At 30.2% G+C, this 16,143-nt stretch overlaps 2 protein-coding genes across 2 annotated transcripts; one reads left to right on the top strand and one right to left on the bottom strand.

Annotated features, from left to right (window-relative positions):
• Positions 1 to 6,932: 6,932 nt before the first annotated feature.
• LOC125579271 lies at positions 6,933 to 7,739 on the bottom strand. The gene has a single exon (XM_048743249.1). It carries the CDS (start codon positions 7,737 to 7,739, stop codon positions 6,933 to 6,935), a length of 807 nt encoding a protein of 268 aa, XP_048599206.1.
• Positions 7,074 to 10,973, top strand: LOC111201217. The gene is made up of 3 exons (XM_048743447.1): positions 7,074 to 10,213; positions 10,308 to 10,507; positions 10,722 to 10,973. Exons 1-3 carry the CDS (start codon positions 10,079 to 10,081, stop codon positions 10,771 to 10,773), a joined length of 387 nt encoding a protein of 128 aa, XP_048599404.1. The 5' UTR covers positions 7,074 to 10,078; the 3' UTR covers positions 10,774 to 10,973.
• Positions 10,974 to 16,143: the final 5,170 nt, after the last annotated feature.

Raw genomic sequence — 16,143 nt, 5'->3', positions numbered from 1 at the left:
ACATGGATCCTTCCTGCACCTCTGGAACTTTTGAGACTTCATAAAATCATCAAACTTCTTGTTCCACTGCCTAGGTGACTGCTTTAAACCATAGAGAGACTTCTTCAGAAGACAAACCTTGTCTTCATTTCCTTTCTCTATGAAACCTTCTGGCTGCTCCATGTAGATGACTTCATCAAGTGTACCGTGTAAGAAAGCAGTCTTGACATCCAGTTGCTCCAACTCCAGATTGAAGTTCACCACAATTGATAACATGATTCGAATAGAAGCATGCTTGACCACCGGAGCAAATATCTCATTGTAATCCACTCCCTCAACTTGTGTATACCCTTTAGCAACAAGTCTCGACTTATACCTGCGATCTTCCACTCCTGGAATACCTTATTTAATCTTGTGAATCCATTTACACCCGATTATCCTTTGGTTTTCCGGCTTTGGGACGAGCTCATAAGTATCATTCTCATCCAGAGATTGCTTCTCCTCTCCCATAGACTTGTACCACTTATCCCAGTCTCTACTCCTTCTAGCTTCTGCTAGTGACTTTGGTTCATCTATCTCCAAGCTTTCTGCTGTTGCCAAAGCATAAGCTACAAAATCAGATCCTTCAAACCTCGATGGTGGTCTGATGACTCTCCTTTCTCTGTCTCTTGCTAACAGATAATCATCAAAAGACTCCACGTGGCTCTGATTTTCCTCCTCTTCTTCCTCAGATTCCTCTTCCTCTTCTGATTCAGTTTCTGATTGTGAACTTCCCGAAGTATCTCCACCTTGACCAGTAGATTCTCCACTTCCTGAAGCTTCTCCACCTTGACCGGTAGACTCTTGAACTGAACCAGTTGTAGTCGGTCCTTGGATCAGATCAGTGCTAAAAGTGACTTTCTTCTTCTTCTTAGATTTAGTCGCTTCCTTCTGATCTCGATCTTTATACAGCTTCTCCTCATCAAAGACTACATTCCTGCTGATAGTACACCTTTCCTCATCTTGTAACCACACCCTGTAACCTTTAGTACCATGTGGATAACCCATGAAGAATCCCTTAACAGCTCTTGGACTTAGCTTGTCCTCTGTTCTGTGTACATAAGCAACACAACCAAACCGCCTGAGATGACTGTAATCAACCTTTGACCCTGACCATACTTCCTCTGGAATCTGAAACCTCAAAGATGCACTAGGAGACCTGTTTATCAGATAAACCGCAGTCGACGCTGCCTCAGCCCAGAACTTCTTCTCTAACCCCGTTTCTGCCAACATACACCTGATCTTATCCGCTATTGTCCTATTCATCCTCTCAGCCACTCCATTCTGCTGTGGAGTATAAACGCAAGTCCTGTGCCGTTTAATCCCTGAGTCTTGACAAAGCTTATCCATCTGATTGTTGCAGAACTCCAATCCATTATCTGTCCTTAGACACTTGATCTTCTTCTTTGTTTGATTTTCCACAAGTGCCTTCCACTCTGAAAAATTCTCAAACACCTCATCTTTACTCCTTAAGAATCTGATCCAGACCTTCCTTGAGTAATCATCGATGAATGTAAGAAAGTATCTACATCCCGACAGAGTTGGCTCATTTGAAACCGAGCCCCATAGATCACTGTGAATGTATTCAAGAATACCTTTAGTAGTGTGTTTCCCCTCTGGAAAGCTTTGCTTGTGGGACTTTCCAAGTACACACTCCTCACAAAAATCTAATGTGTGGACCTCCTTTGAGTCTAGATAACCTCCTTTGACCAGTAGATTCATGTTCTTCAGACTCATGTGTCCTAACCTTGAGTGCCATCTGTTTGTCAAGTTCACTTCAGCTCTGACTACAGATGCTTCTCCCTTCACCACCGACCCTTGCAAATAATAAGGCCCATCTTGATATTTCCCAGAAATCACCTTTTGACCATTCTTGTAGAAAGTAACCATGAAGTCTTCCCCTTCATACTTGCAACCGCTCTTTTCTAACTGGCCATAAGATATGAGATTCCTGCTCATGGTTGGCATATATCTCACCTCAGTCAAGATAACTGTAGCTCCTTCTGAGTTTATGATCTTCAGCTTGCCCATACCTTTGACTTCACTTGAAGTATTGTTACCCATCAATACCTTTCCACCTTCAAACTCCTTGAAATCAAATAAAGCATCTCTATCTGGTGTAATGTGGAATGTACAACCAGAATCCATGACCCACTCACTCTTGGGGTCCTTTTCACTTGCTGTCAAGATCATAGGAAACTCTTTTTCCTGAGCAACATTTGCAGAATCAGTTGTTCTCCTATTCTTCCTTTCAGGACAATCTTTCTTGAAGTGTCCTTCCTTCCCACATACCCAACACTCTCTAGCTTTCTGTTGATTCCTTGTTCTAGATTTAGACCTTGAATCCCTGCTCTTGGATCTTCCACTCGACTGACCAGAACTCTTCCTCTCAGGTCTACCCCTGGACACAACCAAACCTTCTGCATTTGACTTAGCCTTTCCAATGAGCCCCTTTTCCTTTAGCTCAACTTCCTTGGCATATGCAGAACTGGTTACTTCATTCAGAGTCAGTGTTTCCTTCCCATTACCGTATTTAAGTGTATTAACCAGTGAGTCGAACTGCCTTGGGAGACTCGACAGGACCTGGATAGCTTGGTCCTCATCACTCACATTAATGTTCAAACTCGCCAAATCGTCTACCAGTTTCAGAAACACATCAAGATTCTCCTCTACGCTTTTGTGCTCTTCCATCTTAAAGCTGGCAAACCTCTGCTTCAAATAAATTCGGTTAGGTAAGGACTTGGTTTGATAATCCCTTTCCAGAGCCTTCCACACTCCTAGAGCTGTTGTCTCCTTCATAACCTTCCGTAAGATCATATTGCTAAGAGCAGAGCATATCAGATTCTTTGCTCTCTTATCCTTCTCCTTTTTCAGCGGATCAACCGGAGAACTCATAGCTTCTGTGACCTCACCTTCCTTTTCTTTCCCTTTAACAGAACTGCTGGATCCATCTTCTTCAAGAACAAAATCCAAACCCTGAAGCTCAAGCTGCATAAGCATTTTAAACTTCCATAACCCAAAGTCTCCTTGACCGTCAAACTTCTCCACCTCAAATTTACCTTGAGCTGGCTCCATGACTCAAGACTTTAACTTCTGCTAAAAAAATCTGAACACTCAGACCAGAAATCCGTAACTTCTTCAAACAACTCCAAACACTGAACAGAACCAGAAACCCCTGAACATGTGCAGCCAAACACCAATAGCAGATCAGAAACTGAAACCACAACCTCTCCTCTGCTGAACCTGATGCTCTGATACCACTTGTTGAGATATTTCTCCTTAAACCAATTAACCGGTTTATATCTCACTTGACTAATTTAACCTAGCACACTTCCTGATGTTGTTTGAGTTTGTTAAAGACACAAGAGAATTTTTTGACCCAGTTCCCTTTCGGTACATCTGGGGAGAGGACGGCACTCTCAACGATTCACTAGTATCAAGTGTTTACAAGAGCTTTCTTTACACAACAACCTCTGTGTCTCTCTATTCACCTAGAGACAACACAACAATGAGCTAAAGACCTAAGCTCACTGAACCTGTGTGTATAAGAGATGAAACCCACACTCCCTGGAGAAGAAACAGCCTGAGACTCTTGACCAGATCTCCCTTTGGCTTCTCCTTGTAGATACTCCTTCAAACTCTTCTCTTTGCTCTTGCTTCTTGCCTCTCTCCTTCTCTAATCTCTCCTTATGTTAAATGAGTGTTAGTTGGCAAGAAATTAGGTTTAGAGACTATATATAGTGTCTCCCTAAACCTAATCACTAATGGACTTTCGACCATAATAAAGCCCAACAAGTCATAAACAGATTTCCCATAACTTAGCTTCTCAAGTCTTGTGCTTTCCTCAAGTCTTGTGCTTTCCTCAAGTCTTGTGCTTTCTTCTCAAGTCTTGTGTATATCATAACTCAGCCAAGAAAGTGTTATCCACCAAATTTCTCATAATCAACATAATACTAAAGAGACTAATAAATTCATGATCTAATAAAAAGATGGTTGCGATCATATGATCATCATCGTTATGGACGTAAACGCTCGCTCGACCAAACGCAAGAAGCATAAGATAGTATAAGGGATTTGATTGCTCATGAATTTTAAATAGAAGTTCGTATACCAATTTGTGATGACCGAAAGACTAGAATCTATACTATTAAAAGAGAACGAGTCTTAAAAAATCTACTTATGAAAAGTTGTTGGATCTTTTCATTAACTAATTATGTTTGGTCTTACCTTATATATCTCTAACAATAAATGATAAGAGATAGTTTTGTGGTAAAAAAGAAAAGAAAAAATTATCAGAGATAGATCTTATTTTTTTTGTTTTATCTTATATTTCTCTAACAATACTTTTTTTTTGGTCTTACCATATCTCTATCAATTTTAGTAGATCTTACATCTACAATTAACCCACATATATGGTCTTATATAAGTTAAAAAGTTTTTAACACGAAAATAAAAAAGTTATAGGTCTTTGTTATAGCAGTCTTATTATTGTTTATATTTTATTGTTTCCGTAACTATATTGTCTTCAAACCTTAAGTGTAGCGAGGATTCGCCAGTCGCGGTAGGAAGCAACATAATCATGATTCCAAAAAATGAAGATTGGGTATGTATATATTTTTTAGTCGATTCTGATATGGAACAAAGTAACTATTAGCAGCCAAAAGCATTATCTGTATTTTCCACTGCGGGTGAAACAAGTTTAATTTCAACAAGACGCAGAGGTTGACTTTTCTTAGGTCTAAATTTTATTTTATTTCGGTCTAACTTAGTTCAATTATGTAAAGCCCAATTTGATTTGATACCACTATCGATATTTGAATTAAATATTTCATGATTTTGCAATTTAGAAAATTACAATCAAAAATATAAACTAATGTTCCGTACAATAATCAAATACTGATCATTCATGGTTTATATCTTAATAAAAATTGAAAAGTACCCTTACTTTTATAAAAGATTAACAAAACTTATTAATGGCATTTAAATTTTTTAGTTTTAAACCTACATATACACTTAAATAAATCAATAAATATTGGACCTACATATATTTATAAGATATGCTAAACTTAAATTTAATAAAAATATTTTTATTTTAAATATTTGACCTATGTATATTATGAATCCTATATAAATTAACAAACATTATGACATCAAATATAATTTTTTTAAATCTATGTATCAATATTCAAAATAAATCATTCATATATTATGCATATTTACATACAAGCCAAAATTATATATCCTACACCATATATCATATACATATTTGTATATCATTTTTGTGTGTAAAATTATTTAACGATAAAAAATAAGTATAGGTACAAAAATTAAAAATGATTTACTACGTCATTTTATACATAATATTGATATCGCAATTATGAGTTTAACAGTACTTTTAAAATATCTAAAATTAAATTTTAAATGTAAAATACAAACTTATAATAGGTTATTAATAATGAAAATAAACAAATATTGTTATATCGATAAGTTTCTTATATTCATTTTTATTTAGATGACATAATAAAAATTCCATCAAAGTTTAAGGAATCACAATTTATGTATATCAAAAACAATATCAGTAATTTAATTTTAAAAATTAAAAATATAATTATATATTTTGTGTTTTTATCGGATCAATGGTATCAAATTGCGGGTTAATAGCGAGTTTTTGGGGTTTACCCGGATTCTATCGGATTTTTAATTAACAAATTTTTATTAAATCCAAAATGGATTATATACAAAGTAGCAGGCCTCCCAGTTCCAGTGGCGAACCTACATTGTCTAGGGAGGAGGCAGCTGTCCCCACAATAATCTAGAAATAAATATTTTTGCTTAAGAAACATTAAGCTTTTTGTAGTATAGGTGGTTTCAATCATGAGTTTGCCCCCTAGATATGGTTCAAAGCCCCTCCTGCACCTTTACTTACCTTTTTATTTATTTTTGCCCCCACTAATTTTTTTTTCTAGATTCGCCACTGCCCGGTTCAATCACGGATCTGAGTCGGATACACAAACACTTCTTAAAACTCAAACATTATTATTGAACAACTTTTAGATTATATGTTTTTTAATAAAAAGTTATAAATTTATGCAAATTTTATCAAAATGTTTCAACAAAAAAATATCCGCGTTTTCAAAGATATGAGTAGTTTCTAAATCAAATAGGGATAAAAATAGCGTAGATTGATTGTTAAAACTATGATACACATATGACACAAAAATCATTTTCAGTTTAAAGTCAACAATTCATATCATTACTGCATTTCTATAATGAGAACACATCGTTCTTCAATATAGAATATCTATTCTACTAAATCATATATATTATTATTAAATCTATTTAAAAAAATACAATATTTTGAAGAAAACAAATGATAAAAAAAAAACAAACTCGATTGTTATGATTTGAAACAAAAATAGTGTTTGTTTATAAATCAATTTTAGATCAATAAATGAAAAATAAACATGCGCTTTTTGAGCGCGGGTCAAAATCTAGTTTTTTTTTTAAATATAGTTGATATCTAAACAAGCTATGTTTCAGATGGCGTTTCGAGGAATTTTAGTTTTTCCTTCCAATTTCTTATTTGTATTTTTTCAAAAAAAATATAATATTATATAGGCTATGACATATAGTCATATAGTTTTACAAAATGTAAGAAATGATTTCAAAATCAAGTAGAGCACAACACACAAACTTTCGTCCGAAAAGATGAAAGGACAAAAGATGAAAAAGTTTAGTTATATTATCCATGGTTAACACAATTGGCTTAGCCAAGTGATGTATTGTGATTTTGCATTGTTTTAGCTTTTGTGTACTTACACATGTATTCATCCATTTAGCTTACATTTAGGTGTGCTTAGTATCTTTGCATTTGCATTGTGCAACCTTTGGAGGAGGTACTTATGCAAAATGGATCATTCCCATGCAGCTGCATCCTCTGCATTTACAATCCCAAAAGCTATAGGATATATACCCCTATTTCTATCCTGACATGCATCCACTAACATAACACCTCTGAAATTACCACTTAGATGTGCTCCATCTATAACAATAACCCTCCTCATGAATGGAAACCCTTTGATACATGCGCCAAAATCAATGAACAAATACTTAAACATTTTCTCAGCATCAAGTTCAAGCTCTGTTATTATATCTGGATTGGCCTGCTTTATTTTTTGTAGATTCGAAGGCAAGTCCTGATAGCCACTAGCATGAGTGCCTCTAACCATCTCTCGTGCATATGCTAATGCACTATGAGCCTTTGTATAACCAATGTCAAGTTGATAAACATCCCTTATACACTCCATTATATGTTTGGGCTGGATTCCTTTAAGATCACTGCCACCACTAAATCCCTCAACATACACCTTGCCAATACATTTTGCATTTGCATGTCGGTGGCGAGAATACCTAATGACTGCAGAGCATGTATGAAGATCAGTATATTTACGAATGAGGAATTCTGGAGATGATTTCGACTTAGTTGTAGCACGTATCCCCCAGGAACATCCAGCAACGCAGCACTTTGCATAAAATACATGCTTCCAAGACTTTTTGATGATGAAATCAAACCTTTCGATGACTGAAAGCTTGCATAATTTCATTATTTGTTCCTTCTTGCCACTGAATATGTCACCAGACTTAATGGTATCACTCTTCCGCAGCTGTGATGGCCTCATAGTATCAAGTGATGGCTTCATAGTATCATGTGATGACTTCATAGCCTCGTACTAAACATTTCCAAAACTACCAAAATCTGCGGCAACATTCTCTCTGACAACACGCTCTTGATTTATGTTCAAATCATGACGACCTTTGTTTGCAGTCAATGAGACATATATACACATTATGTCTGTCTTGAAAAATGTGATAAAGCTTGCAAGTTGTATGTCGTTACTCAAGAAAATTGGAGGAGTGTTGCTAGGCATTTGCTCCAATATACGATTAGGCAACATATAAGCAAACTCGACCGCTTCCATCTCACTAATCTTGTCATCTTCACAAACCATGCAGAGAAAATCTTCATATTTCGTACCGTCTTCAACAAACAAAGCATATCTCCTTCTTACTTGGATCAAGAACGAATTCCCAACCAACATTATTCATCTTCCATTGTCCAAAAATAGTAATTAAGTGCAACATTATCTGCATAATAAAACTTGCATCAATAGATCCGAAGACACATTCCTTAACTTTTTTTTAAGAAAGACAACAAGGTATAGTGAATTGTAGCGGCAAGAGAACAGCATTGTTAAGGCAAACATAAAAAAAGTCTTCACCTTTGTTCAATCAAATCGCATATAATCTGGTGTCTCAAATCTGGTTTCATACCTTGTTTCTCAGATCTGTTCGACTTCCACCAATAAATTAACTTAAAGCTGACATCAGAGAAAGTAGTGCTGAGGCTTGAAGGTATGAACAACTATGTATCTGAAATGGGAGAGAGGGGTTGAAGAGATGAAGGTCGTTGAAGAGATAAAGGTATAATGTTATCTTTTATTTATTTTTTTAATTTTTGTTAAACCAATAATGACATTCTTGTTGGAAAAAGGTTAAATGGTAATTTCAAAAGAAGGTGGACCATTTTAACAATTTTCCTTTGGAAGGGTACCATTCTCCCTTCTGTTTTTGAAAATAGGGAATTTCAACAAATGACTCTTATTTTTTTTTATACTGAAAAGACACAACTCTTAAAACTAATAGAGTTCAATTTTTTTACGGAAAGACACAACTTTTATATAATGAAAACACAATTTTTAAAGCTAATACATTTCAGTTTTTTTTTAAATGAAATGACACAACTTTAAAAATTAATTGGAATTTCTATTATTTATTTATATTTTATAATGAGAAGACATAATCTTAAAACTAATAATTGTGGAAAGAAAGTTTCTTCAGCTCAGGGATCATTCATGTACCACGAACGCAAAATACAAAGACGGACAGACTAGCACGGAGTGCCAAGAATCAACCTTCCTACGTCGTTCATATGAATGCAGAGCATCCCGTTTGGTTTACAGAGTCAGTTTAAATATGTTTAAATTGATGACAAAAAAAAGATAAAAATAATAATAATTACATTCCAAACCAGTTTTTTTTTTATCATGACCAAACCACGCCCATTAGACTAGAATTAACAAATCTGGAAAATTGATTGATGAAAATTCAATTGATATGAGAGGACACCATTTGGAAGGAATAAAATATGACTAATTTACTTTTTTATATGGAAAGATATAACTCTTAAAACTAATAAAGTTTCATTTCTTATGAAAATACACAATCTTTTAAACACAACTATTAAAAGTTAAAACTAATATATTACAGTTTTTTATTGAAAATACATAACTTTAAAGTTATTGGGATTCTTATTATTAATTTGTCTTTATAATAAAAACACAACTCTTAAAACTACTTATTGTAGAATGGATAACACAACTCTTAAAAATAATACATTTCAGTCTTGTAATAAAAGACACAAATTTTTAATATTTTTTAGGATTTTTATTATTATTTTTTTTTATAAGGAGAAGACACAATTCTTAACTAATGAGAATAAAAAAACCTTTTGAGATATTTTAACTACTTTTTAAACTAGTTTATTTTTTATAGTGAAAAAATACAATTGTTAAAAATTAATAGAGTTTAATTTCTTATAAAATGACACAAACTTTTTATAAAGAAAAGACACAATTCTTAAAATTAATATATTTTAGTTATTTATGAAAAGACATAACTTCTAACATAAAATATCTGACCAAAGGATAATCATTATTTAATTTGATATTATCTTTTAACACATTTTTATTTGACTACTAAAGTAGATAGGAATGGATGAAATTACTCACTGAGCCATCTTCCACGTAAGTTAAGATCCAAGTCAAAACTTTAGGCCTTATATATTAATCAATTTTCCTCAGAAGATGGAGTACCATACTTGCTCCCTTGACAAAATACCATCAACTTCAACAAATATTCTGATCTCTCGTCTTCTTGATTCACTCTTTTCTTGTGTGTTTTCAGAGTGGAGACTGAAGATAAAACTTGAATATAACAAAAAATGGGAGAGGGGGAAGAAGAGGGGAAGATTAGATGCTCTAGTACCGTTATAATATTTTGTTGTATATTTTTGATCGTGGGATTAGATGTCTTTGCTGGTTTCGTGGCAATGCAAGCCGAAGACGCCCAACAAGAGGTACATATATACATATCTTGTATATATACGATAGTAAACAAGTGATGATAATGATGACAATGATGGTTGCGTTTATGTTATGCCCATGATGCAGGTGAAACAGAGGGTGTGGTTACCCGAGTGTAAATCTCCAAGCAAAAAAGCTTTCGTGTTAGGGCTAATAGCATTAGGATGTTTGCTAGCAGCTCATATCATCGCCGTTATGATAGGATGCAGTCTCTCCAATACAGCCACAGTAATCAGCGGACCTGAGATCACAGAACACATCAACATGGCCTGTATTTCTCTCACTTGGTAACTAAAAATTAATACTGCAAAAGTAAAAATAGATGTCATAATCATCACATGAATTTTTTTTTAAATTTAAATTTTGCGAGTATATACAACACATTACCATTTGTTATATATAACTTGAACTTTTGTTATGAAATTGACATTTGGTGGTGGTGTTTGTGGATTGGATGATACTGAGAGAGCACCTGAGATTACCATTTGTTATATATAACAGGATCATAGCAACTGCGGGAGTGGGGATACTAACGATGGGCATATGGACTTAACAGAGAGTCAAGATCAGAATGTGGATTCACAAACAAACATTTTCTGTTTTTAGGAGGCATAGTGTGTTTCCTTCATGCCAGTATCTCTGTTGTTTTTTATTTAACAAATATCGTCTCTAAGAAATGTTGTTTGAGAAATGTTTACTAGATATTTTTCTGCGCCATGCGCAAACATAATAATTTAAAAATTTTTTACTTAATTTATTTTATTCAATTTTTTAAAAAAATATAAAGAAATCATTTGTAATTGAGATTCTATTTATTTTTTGAAACTTTTAATTTCCACTGCATTAAGTTTAAATAAATAATTTTTTTTTGAATAATAATTTTTATACATCATTTTATTGTTGTATAATATGAACGATAGATATGTCATATTTCTAATAATTTATGTCATCATTTTCTTTTTATAGTGACTATAGACTTAATAAATCAGTTGATAAATAATATATATGATTTTTTAAAAGATGAACGACATAACTATTTAAAATCAATAGTATGTATTTTAAGAATAATTGTTTTCGTAAAATTCGATAATACTTTGGAGATGTAAAACATATGTAGTTTGCATAAAAGTTTTATTTGTTGACATCGATTATAATACAATGTATATAATATATTCAATAAAATCATAAACATGAGAAGTATACAAAATAATTTATTCGTAAAACTTAAATATAATAAAGAAATTAAATACCTTCGTACAATTTACAATTCTTATTAAAAAATTGAAAATAAATAAAATTCCAATAAACAGATGAATTTTTGTTTTATTTTGTTATTATTATGTTAAGTTTGAAAGTTTATAATAAATCAAATCTAATATTCAATTTTGTTTTACTTATGTTTATAAATATAGTAATGGATATATACTTAGTATCTTATATTTTTATTTTTGTAACTGAATTTTATCAGAATTAATTTTAAGCCATCTCATAATTAAAAATGATCTATGTTATATTTTTTAGTTTGATATATCATTATATTTTTTAGAATGATTGTAATGATGCATGTTCAAATCACATGGTAAATAATATCTAGGAGATTTGTGAAATATTCTTATTTATTTATCATAGTAGTAGTACAATAATAAGATAATGTTATGTGGGGCCTGGGAGGGAAAGATATTTACTAATCGAGTATAATATCTTGCTTTATATCTTTTTCTTATTGTATAAACTAGATCATTTCCCCGCGCTACGCGCGAATAATATATTTAAATCTGCTATATTAATTATTTTTATTTATATGTGAATTTTTGTATATTAAATTATATATAACTAATTTTTAAATTTGTTTTTTTATATATTTTTAGTTTGAAGTAAGTATTTCTATTATATGTAACACAATTAACTAATAAAATATGAAGAATCAAGTCCAAGATTTTAGAGTTATGTAAAAAAAATATAATTATGTATAGAACATAAATATCTTAGTTTAAAAGATTGGAATCTCATCTTGAATAAATTCACGAAAATAAAAAGTACTCCAATAACCTACTTAAAATATAAAATCCCCTTTTCAAAAAAAAGTGTACTTAATAATATTTTTTCACGTGTAATAGTTGAAAACTCACAAGTGAATATCGATCTAGAATATTATTTTAATATATCTAATGGTAAAATATTAATTGTAATAAACAAATTTTGAATTTTGTAATATTACATGAATTAGAAGTCTTTTAAAATCTAAAATCTATTTTATTAGAAAAATATATTTTTTATTCATTTATTATTTTCACGTTCAAAATATTACTTTATTTTTATTTGTATATTAATTTTTAATAATTTAGTTTCTTTTTAAGTAATTTTAAAATTATCAATAATATAATATATTTAAAAGTATTTATTAAAATATATCCAAATATGATGTCTCATTTTTATGTGTGTTTGCATTGACCATATTTAATTTGTAGTTTGTATATTTAATAACACCTTGTTGCGTGCCATTTTATAGTTTTTAATAAACGTGTTGTCATTTCATTTTTATTACTACTAACATGATTTTTTAGTGATCAGTGATAACGTAATTTTAACGTTATGTATTATATTTTATCGTATATTTTCTAACTCTTCATGCTGGCACTTTTTTTAGAATCATTTTAATTTGATAATAGGTTTAAAGATGTAAATAAAACTGTGTATGTTGTAAATTTAGACTTTTTAGTGTAACTGAGCACTATCAATTATGGAAATTATATTATGATTTTATTTTACTAAATCTTTCTTTCTGTGTATAATTTTTGTTTTATTTTCTATTTTTACAATTTTATTGCCTTATTCTTTAATTGTAGAGAATTGTTATTTCCAATTTTTGTTTCATATACCTTAAAAGTCTTCGGTTGATTTTTGTTTGTTTTCTTTCTCCAATTACAATGTACAGTTCGACCGTTTCTTTTTTTTTCTTGGATCAAACTACTAATATTATGAGATAGAAAAGCTTAAACTTCAAGAATGGAGTGAGTATTTGTGCTAAAGAAAACTGATTTAGCCACTAATATAGTGAGATATTATAATATTTGAAGGTATGGAAACTCTTCTCTGTTGTCCTACGCTGGACATAATTAACTTGTTGTCAATTAATTCTATATTTGTGATAAGTGGAAATACATCTTTATATCTTCTTTGCATCATCCTTAACTGGTTTACCGTTCGACAATTTTTAATATACTGAGAGTAACATAATATTAGATGTTGATTATCTCCTTACAATTAGGAATGCACAAAATGAAAAAAATTCAAGGTGAGACCACTTTAAAATTTTGTCATCATATCTATATAGACTTAGTTTATAGATTACTCTAATTTAAAATGTAATCAGTTTTAATTAAAATCTGTAATATTTAAAAGTTATTACTATAGAAGACTGTCATTTAATATAAAAAATTTAATCAATTACACAGTAATTTACATAATTTAATTGGCCACACAATATCTAATAAATTTAAAGTTACATTGAAATGTAAAAACAATTTATGCAGTGAAACAAAAAATACTTTTAAGCCATTATATTATAAAACAAAGGGAATATTCAAATTATATTGAAACTTTAGAATAGTAAGAATCAAAAAAGCTGAAATCTCTACGTCGACCATGCCTTAGACCATCTGCAATGTATTCCTCTATTTATTTCTCTAACATAGCGGAATTTCATAATAGAGATGTATTTGTCTCCGATGTATTTTTCTATTTTCTCTCTTAAAAAAGAATATTCTTGATATATTCTTTTCTAAGTTCACAAATAATATTTTTTATTTATGAAAGTTGAAAACCAGCCCAATTTATTTTAGTATTCTATAAAAATTATGATATTATTTACACTAAATATTTCTTTATAAACTATTATGTAAATAAAAATATATTATATAAATAATATATTTCAATAAAAAATATTTTCGGTTATAATTGATTAAGTAAAAAGTTAAAAGATCATTTTGTAAAAACAAATAGAGGAGGTGACATGGCAAAAATATAGTTTCTCACTGGCCGATTATTTTCGCCTGCGTTGACACTTTTTATGAGGCTTATATCCTCCAGTTTTAATTAAAATCTGTAATATTTAAAAGCTATTACTTTAAAAAATTGTCATTTAATATATAAACTAGGATAAGACCTGCTTGCGTAGGGTAAATTTATATGAAAAATTATTTAAGAAATATTGTATGGAAAAAAATATTATTGATCGAATTAATATATTTGGCTCTTAAACAATTTTTTAAAACTTTTTTTGTTAATTACATAATTTGTACTAATGAACTTATCTCATTTTTAAAAGTATTTTAGGTTAAAAAATTATTTATCACATAAAAACCTAACATTTAGGCCGAAGAATCTCATGCCTACTATTTGGTTACAATAAAACTATGCCAGCTCAGTTTTATATCATGATTTAGCAATTTAAAATTTAATTATGGTTATGAAAAGTTTACGTTCACTTGTCAATCCTATTTATCTTTGATATTTTTCTCATTTTTGTGTCATTTTGGATATTGTTCGATATAAATATTGATTTTTGAGTTTATTCTCATTTCTTTTTTTTATTTTGGCCTGAGATTTAAAAAATGTTAAGACTTAAAATTATTAAAGAGATACATACTTAGATTAATATTTGCGCATTGTGAAGAATAAATACTTATTTTATATTTTCTGCATATTATAAAATAATAAAATACTAATTATCTAAGAAATCAGTTAATATTATGTAATAAATTGGCTTGCACATATAAATCAAATGATCGCTCTTGTTTATTCGCAATTATTTTAGAATAAATAAATCACAACAATCAATCTTATCTATCGTATATGATATATAATTAAATTTAAACAATATGAAGTATATATATATTAACGTAAACACCTATTAAAATAAAATTATTTAGTTATATGATTTTATTATCATTGTATCTTATTATAGAAAAAAAATTTAAACATTGATCACAAAAGTTTATGTGAGACTTTTAACAATTTAGTAATTTATACTCTTTTTGAAAAATTCAAAATACAACATATACAGCAAAATCTAAACTTTTAATATATGATAAATGTAATTGTGTAATTTATTTTAATAGTAAATAATTAAACACAAATGATAGAAAACATACAGACTATTAGCAAATCTTCATTATTTAAAATCATTAATTACTATATATATCATAATCACATTAGGTAAATCCGTAGGTTTTATTTAAGGAAATAATATATAATAAATAACCACCTTGCTTTAGTTAATATTATATGGTATTAAATATTTCTAGTGAGATATAAAAATCGAATTTGACCAACATGTTTTTCAATTTCAATTTGAAGCTGGCACATAGAACTAATTAACTACTTAATTGATTGACACATAAGCAATGAGTCTTTTTTAATTATTATAAAATTGAGGTTACATCTTTTCAAATGTTCATCAATTCATATATAGGGGATTTAATCAATTACACAGTAATTTACATAATTTGATTGACCACACAATAACCAATAAGTATAAAGTTACATTGAAATAAAAAAATTTATATAATGAAACAAAAAAATACTTTAATACATTATATTATAAAGGAAAGGGAATATTAAAATTATATTGAAACATTAGAATAGTAAGAATCAGAAAAGCTGAAATCTCAACGTCGATCATTTACGTCGGCCATGTCTTGTCTTAGACCATCTCCAATGTATTCTTCTATTTTTTTCTCTAAAATAGAGGAATTTCATAATAGAGATGGATTGGTCTCTGGTGTATTTTTTATTTTCTCTCCTGAAAAAGAATATTCTTGATATATTATTTTCTAAGTTAACAAATTAATTTTTTTTTGTGAAAGTTGAAAACCAACCCAATTTATTTTAGTATTTTATAAAATTATGATATTATTTACAA

The sequence above is a fragment of the Brassica napus genome, chromosome A10 (genome assembly GCF_020379485.1).
Source record: "Brassica napus cultivar Da-Ae chromosome A10, Da-Ae, whole genome shotgun sequence".
Lineage (NCBI taxonomy): Eukaryota > Viridiplantae > Streptophyta > Magnoliopsida > Brassicales > Brassicaceae > Brassica > Brassica napus.
The sequence above is the reverse complement of the archived record's forward strand: the minus strand, read 5'-3'. Positions and strand labels throughout refer to the sequence as shown.

Excerpts from the sequence above, each read along its gene's own strand:
- LOC111201217 (XM_048743447.1), top strand. The coding sequence starts at position 10,079 with ATGGGAGAGGGGGAAGAAGAGGGGAAGATTAGATGCTCTAGTACCGTT. Across the intron at positions 10,214-10,307 it reads CCGAAGACGCCCAACAAGAG|GTGAAACAGAGGGTGTGGTT; the intron begins GTACATATATAC and ends CCCATGATGCAG. Across the intron at positions 10,508-10,721 it reads GCCTGTATTTCTCTCACTTG|GATCATAGCAACTGCGGGAG; the intron begins GTAACTAAAAAT and ends TATATATAACAG.
- LOC125579271 (XM_048743249.1), bottom strand. The coding sequence starts at position 7,739 with ATGAAGTCATCACATGATACTATGAAGCCATCACTTGATACTATGAGG.